We start from the raw sequence: 7,239 nt of genomic DNA on the forward strand, positions 1-7,239 counted from the left end.
TGGGTGCTCTAGGCCACACTTCCCAGCTGACTCTTTCTAGAGGTCACTCTGACTCCTGTAGGATGTGTCCTGAGCTCCCAGTGTCTGGCTTTACTCACTGCATGTGTGTGTTGAATTAGATTCATGCGCTGAGGATGCATGACGAATTTTTGGGCTCCCAGGCAGCTCCATCCTCAGTGACAGACACATGCAGACACTGCAGTAGGTCATTGTCGCCCTTAAATGGTGGGATGCTAAGACTCACCTTCACCATGATCTCACGCACCCTCTGCCTGTCCTTCCCTATCGGAGGGGGGTGGGGCCTTCAAATGTAAACTGTAAAGCACCAGCAGTTAGGTGGAGGTGTCAATCAACACCTAGACTTCCTGTTGGTGGCTGTCCTGGGGAGGAAGTAGGCGTGAGTATTTCAGGCTCACATAATCTTTTCCTCAGGATCCTCTGAAGAATTGCTGGGCACAGATAACACCTACCCAGGGGACCCCCCAGCCTTCTCTCTCTGCTCTGGGCCTCAGTTTCCCCACATGCCCAATGGGAGCATGTGGACAATCAGCGGTCTCTATAGTTGGCTGATAAGACCCTGGTCAGGCGAGCTTTGCTTTCTTATAAATCCTTGGAATTGTTATTCAGACATGTCAGGGAGTGGAGCTGACAAACTGTCAGACTAATGATGAGTGAGATTTCCTGACTGAGGGGGACAATGGTGTGTGTCACCTCTCACACGTGGAATCTAGACTGAAGTGTATATGCATGTGTACTACAAAGTAGAAGGGAACCATTGGGGGGGGGTGATGTTCAGGGATGAGCAGAGGGAAAGGGAGGCTGATGGAGGACACAAGCCATGATAGCGGAAGGGAAGAGAAAGGGGTCAGTAGGAGGAGGAAAGATGGGGTAGGGAGGGCAGCCGGGAAGAGAGTCAAGACAGTGAAGTTATAATCACATGGGAACACAGCAGCAAAATCCACTGCTTCCTGTGCTAACTTAACAATTTAATAAGTGTTTACTACATGACTGTGCATAGTGTGTATATAGGAACGTGTGGATGTCAGAGGAGAGGGTGCTAGATCCCCTGAAACTAGAGGTATAGGTGGTGGTGAGCAGCCTTTGGGTGCTGGGAACTGAGCCTTGGTTTCTGTGAGAGCAGTTGGTGTTGAGTCATCTCTCCAGCCCCTTAAACAATTTAAAAACAGACAAACAAAACAAAACAAACAAGCAAACAAAGCACAGATTGGACATCACAGGGTCATGACTCTACAGTGTCTCAAAGCTCACAGATGCTTCCTGGTAATGAAGGTTGAAAGAGAGAGAGAGTGTTCCCTCTCCTTGCCCTCCTGTTTCTCCTATCCCTCCATCCCTCCCTCCCTCCCTCCCTCCCTCTGTTCCCCCTTCCTCCTCCTTTCTTTTCCTTTCTCCTCCTATTCCTTCCTTCTTTCCTTCCTTTATTAAAGAATTTTTGTCAGTCGGTGGTGGCACATGCCTTTAATCCCAGTACTCAGGAAACAGATGCAGGAGGAACTCTGTGAGTTCGAATCCAGCCTGGTCTATAGAGTGAGTTCTAGGACAGCTAGGACTACATAGTGAGAACCCGTCTCAGGAAAAGGAAAATTACCAAACATTTACTGTATACTGTCTGCCATGTTAAGCACCAGAGACATATGCATAGCCCACGCATGAGTGATGGCTACAAACAACCCATATTCAATGAATACCTTCTCCCATATAAAGGCCGTATAACTGTAGGACCATGAAGAATATTATGTAGTCTAGACTCGGGTCCATGATGGGGGAACTTTCCAGAGGAAGAGGGGTATAAGTGGGAGGCCATGTGATGACTGGACATCCTGTGAGAGAGACAGATCCCGTGAGAGAGACAGATCCAGATGGGAAGTGGCTTCAGGCAGAATCTGCATGTGAAGAAGCATAGAATTTCAGAGGTGCTGGGGAGGGGCAGATGGCTTGCTTTTGAGGACAGTGGTGACCACAGTGTCCCTCTGCATCTGCTTTGGTGTCATCAGGGTGATGTCTATGCAGAGAATCCTTGCAGATCATGGGTGAAAATGCCTCTCAGTGCAGCCTTCCTGGTACCTTCATTAAAATCTCCTCACTGATCTGCAAAGATACCCTTCAGACATCTGGAGTGCGGGTATCTCAGGGAAAGGAGGGAGGGGGGAAAGGAGGAACCCAGCACCCCGACAGCACTTCTGTCAACCCCTACCTCAAGGGAGTCACCGAGTATTAATAGCGACATCTGGCACCCATGTGACGATTGTGTGCATGACATGAATGCAGGTGGGTTGAACTGAGGTGAGGTGTCCTCTGTGTGTTTCAGGAACAGACATGGGTGGTATTTTCAGTAGGGTCACCCATCTCCTGTTGTCTAGAGCCCCCTGCTGCAGGCTTTAGTGGCAGTGACCTTCTACTTTCAAGGATGTGGGAGGGGCTGTTTCTGTGAATTCTCCACCATTCTGTCTTTGGCTTGCGTCTTCAGTTCCTTCCCCCAAGTGTCCTACATCCAGGAACTGAACATGCAGTAGTGGTGATCTTTCTGTTTCCATTAGCAGTGGAATTTTCTTTGAATAATGTTTTATTCAAGAGCTAAATATTTGAGAGCACCGGGTAAAGACCTTTCATGGCCGAGAGTATTCACAGTGAACTTTATACAGCTACGACTTAAAATAACACTAATCTGTAAAGTGAGTGAGGGAGGGAGTCCCATGGGTTCTTTGACCTTTTCTCTTTTTGCTAGTGTGTGTATCAGCTAGCTTCTGCCGTGTGACAAAACATCTTACAGCGTCTTTACTCAGTGTCCCTATTTAAAGATATCCCTGTTCTCTCTAAGCTGTAAATAACCCACTGAAATAAACACCCTATTCTCAAATTCTTGCCATTTCATCTTAGGCTGGGTTATCTGGAAACCTGCTTTCTCTGAGGATGCAGCTGGCAGCTGTGGGATGGGCCCTCCAGGGCACTTCCTGGATGGGACACGATCCTGTGTGTAACTTGTCCCATGGATGACAGTGCTTCTGTCTCCAGCATTGGCTTTTTAGCAAGATCTTTGATAGGGTACCTGCCTGGCACACAGGAGGCCCTGGATTTGATCCCCAGAACCTCTTACACCGGGTATGATGGGTCACACTGTAACTCAGCACTCAGGAGGTGGAGGCAGGAGGATCAGGAATTCAAGGCCATCCCCACAGAAAGCCACAGAAAGCCTCAACTACATAGAAAGTTCAAGACCAGCCCAGGATGCCTGAGACCCTGTCTAGAAAGTAAACAAACAAAAACCAAAATCCTCAAACTGAGATCTTAGCAGTGGGTCCTGGTCTTAAGGACACTTAATTGGAATCCTGTTGTAGAGGGCCCACTGTGTTGTCCCAAGGACTCCATGTGTACTAGGCCTCACAACCCAGGGGGCCCTTCTGTTCCCTGGGAGTAAAGCCAGGCTCATTTCCCAGTGCATGCTTTGCAAATGAAAGGAGAACATTTCCAAACACCAGCTGAGCTGTGTGTCAACTATGCATTCTAGAGAGGCTATAGAAGGAAGATTCAGAGGGAGTGGCGGCTTCCAGCCACCTTTTGCTCCCTGCAGGCTACAGAGGGAGGCTGTTTTCCTGTTTGGGTCCTGAGGGACACTGCTCATCACGTTCATGTCTCTGAAGTCACATTTGTGCAGCAGCTTGAGGTCCTGGTGTACACAGAGCCCAGCAGGTTGTGTGGTGGTGGGAGGGAGGGAGGGAGGCACTGACTGAAACCAGGCTGAACTGTAGAACACGTCCGTGGGGGTCTACACTGGGCTCCAGGTCAGGAATGTTTTCCTGAGTTCAAAGTGGAATTGCTTTGTAAAGGCAGGGAAGACACGGAGGTGGGGTCGTGGAGGTTGGTATTGCTTGTCAGCTTGACAGAGAGATCTAGAATTGTCCTGAAGACATTCTGAGTATCCCCGTGGAGAAATCTGAAATTCGGCCAATTGACATGGGAAGACCTGGACCAAATGTGGGCAGCATCAACCCACATCAAAAGGATCACATCACAAAGGAGAGCTGGTGGTCAGTGTTCATTTCCTGAGGATGGCATGTGACCGAGGATGTCACGTGACCCCCTTCCTCATACCTTTCCTGAATGAGCCCTTTCACAAGCTGCTTCTTGTCAACTATCACACCAATAAGAAAAGCAACTAAAACCAGGATCTCAGGAGCAATTAAGAGAGACAGTTGGAAAAAGGAAGGATTGGGCAGGTGGAGACATAGCCATCCCCACAGAAACCCACAGGCCTGAGGGATGACTGGGCACTGCATGAAGGGCCAGGAGCCTCTGTGTCCTTCTCAAGTAGAGGGAAGATACCTCAGGCTGGCCTCTCTTCTAGCACCCCCACTTTCCTCCCTTCCCCCACTCTCAGCTCACCTCTGAGATCTTGGCACAGCCTGGAGGGACCTAAGGTTTCCTCTATTTAGGAGTCCTTCCTCTGACTTTTACAAAAATTCCTAAGAAATTGGCCAATATCAGGGTACCCCAGAGCCTGAGATGAGACTAAGTGAACACAGGCTTTGAACCCCCAGTGTTCCCAGGATCCTAGGAGACCTTGACCTTCTAGGACAGCTCCCCGTGGTGCCTAACTTGGGGGTGGGGCATGGCTTGTTTCAATCCCGCTGTGGACTACTAATAGAAAGAGACTTTAACATCCCTCTTATCCACAAGAGACCGGGTTCTGATCAAGGTCTCTGTGTGCCTGTGTTCTCAGATATTGATCTGAGTGCCAGGGCACACTAGTGATTAGGTCCCTGCAGCTTCGTGGGGGCTGGGAATGAGCAGATACCCAGAACATTATTTAAGGATGGCTTCAACTGAAGATGAAGGTGATAGAGAATTTGAGCCTGGGCAGCAGGAGATGGTGTGTTGTTGCTCCTGTGTCAGCACTTGGAGGAAGGGGAGGGCTTCTGGCGTGGTGGGTGGGGCCTGGTGGGAGGGGCAGAGCAAGGTCAAATGTCCCGAGGCAGAAATAGGGTTTGGATGATCAAGTTGAGCGAAAAGCTCAGAGTGGCTCAGACTCAGTGGTTGGGGAGCAGGGACTGTCAGCCGTGCGTCTGGGATGAACCCAACAAAATAGGAAAGCACGTTGGGCTTTTATTACCAAGGTGAAATTCACAGACATTAAGCATCTTAAAGAGTTGATTCTGGCTACATCTGGTGCATTCACAAAGCATGTGACTGTCATTTATGTTTAGTCCCGAGATTCACTGTTAATTTGGTGCCACTGTAGCGTCCCACCTATGCTGGTATTGGATCACCTGAGGCACCTGCTCCAGGACACATCTGTGTTTCCAGATCATATTTCCTTCCCTCCTTCACAGGGAGGGACTTCACAGGACTGCCTGGGACATCTGCTTCTTTTTCCTCTAACTTCTCTGATCTTCAGAAGTAACCCACTAAGATTAAAAAAAAATAGAGGAGGGGGAGGAAGAGGGGAAAGGGAAGGAAGAGAGGGAGGAGGAAAGAGAGGAGGAAGAGGAGAATGAAAACTAGGTTTCGCCAAGTCAAAAAGTAATTGCATGGCCCCCATGCCATCAGGGCTAAAGTGACCCCAAGCTGGTGGCACATGTGTCCTGAACTCCAGGGTTTTCTCAAATCTGAATTTTTGAGATAACAAGAAAAGTTTGAAAGCTGCCAGGCTGGGGCGGTGGGTGGAGGGCATCTCAGTTCTGTGACAGGAAGTGTTCTCAGCAGGTCCCGCCCCCCACACCACCTCATCCTCTTACCAGGAAAGGGGAAGGAGGGCAGGAATGTTGTAGAGACTGAATTTGGGGAGTTGGCCATGTCTGCTCTGTCTGGGTTTCTTTTTTAAAGGCGGATGAAGGAGGCTGGGGGCATAGCTCAGCTGAAGGAGTGCTTGCCCAGCCTGTGTAAAATCCAGGGCTGGATCCCACGGCCACACAGACTGTGTGTGGTGGTGCATCCAAGCACTTGGGAGTTGGAGGCAAGGAGAGTCAGGGGTTCGCAGTCAGCCTCTGCTGCTTAGCTCGTTCAAGGCCAGTCTGGCTATATGAGACACTGTCTCTCAGAAGAGGTGGGGCAGGAGAAATGCACAGAGTGTTTCCCGAGCCTTTAAAGGCTCGAAACCTAGTAATTTATCCTTATAAAGATGCACCTACAACCCTATTTAACAACTGGTTTAAACTTACAATGACCTTCCTCCCCCCCCACACACACACTGTAATGGCAGCATCTAGCAGTCACTCCTGTGCTTAGACGGCAAAGCAAGGAGAATCAGTGGTTCAAGGTCCTCCTCAGCCACACAGGGAGCTTGAGGCCAGTATGAGCCACATGTAGCTCATGTATCCTATATACTCCAACCAAAATGTCTTTGGGTCAAGCCATCCCTGGGGGTCCACTTGACTCTGTTCCCTGCCGCTGTATGTGTATGTGTGTGAATGGGTGGAAACTTTTTTTTTTAGGGTCTTTCTGCAAGTATCTTGGTTTCTAACTCTTTTTCACGTGTGTGGTCCAGGGCACTTCCTGAGATGCTTGAGAGAGGAATAAAGGAATGATAACACGTTGATACATTGTTCAGCTAGAGCAGCTGGGGCTCACAGGCATCCTTCTGCCCAGGGTCTCTGGGCCAGTGAGGCTCCCTGCAGAAGTTCAGCCCTGGTTTTGCAGCCCTGGGTCCCTGTCCTGACCACTAGGATTTCTGACCTGCCTTATGCCTTCTCCTTTGCCTTGCAGGCTGCAGGCAGGATGGTCTGTCCATCCTGGAGCACAGAGCGACAGGCAGAGGAAGCAGGAGGAACTGACGGATGAGGAGAAGGAGATCATCAACCGGGTGATCGCTCGGGCAGAGAAGATGGAGGCCATGGAACAGGAGCGCATTGGGTAAGATGGCTTTGCCTCCCCCATCCCCCACCCCCCGAAGCCATGAGATGGTGTTAGAGTGGAAACACTTGGTCACTCAGGACTCAGAATTCTTGTTGCATGAGGTGGCAACCTGACAGAAGATGAGGAGGATGGAGAGAAGGCAGGATGGGCTGGGTTGGGCATATCCATGTTGGGTGTGCGTGGAAGGAGGGAAGTTGAAGGGTCTGGAGACAAGGCAGAGAGAGGCCGACCATGGAGACTGTGTTGTGGGCATTAACGTTGGCCATCTTAGCTGATGAGAGCTACATAGAGAGTTCTAGAAGTATTGAGTTAGAGGAGATGGTGAACAGAAGAGACTGAATTTGTCATTCCAGTTCAAGGCTCAAGGGTGGG

At 49.8% G+C, this 7,239-nt stretch overlaps 1 protein-coding gene across 3 annotated transcripts in view; it reads left to right on the plus strand.

Moving 5' to 3' along the window:
* Rph3a (rabphilin 3A) overlaps nucleotides 1-7,239 on the plus strand; it is a 72,699-nt gene that overhangs the window by 32,166 nt on the left and 33,294 nt on the right. For 2 of the 3 annotated variants that reach the window (XM_028766157.1, XM_028766158.1), the window contains one exon: nucleotides 6,718-6,864. In XM_028766157.1, the coding sequence (XP_028621990.1) occupies nucleotides 6,718-6,864 (147 nt within the window). Of the gene's footprint in view, nucleotides 1-6,717; nucleotides 6,865-7,239 lie in introns of those variants that run through there. The other variant, XM_028766159.1, reaches the window with a different exon arrangement.

This window comes from Grammomys surdaster, unplaced genomic scaffold, assembly GCF_004785775.1.
Source record: "Grammomys surdaster isolate TR1022 unplaced genomic scaffold, NIH_TR_1.0 166, whole genome shotgun sequence".
NCBI lineage: Eukaryota > Metazoa > Chordata > Mammalia > Rodentia > Muridae > Grammomys > Grammomys surdaster.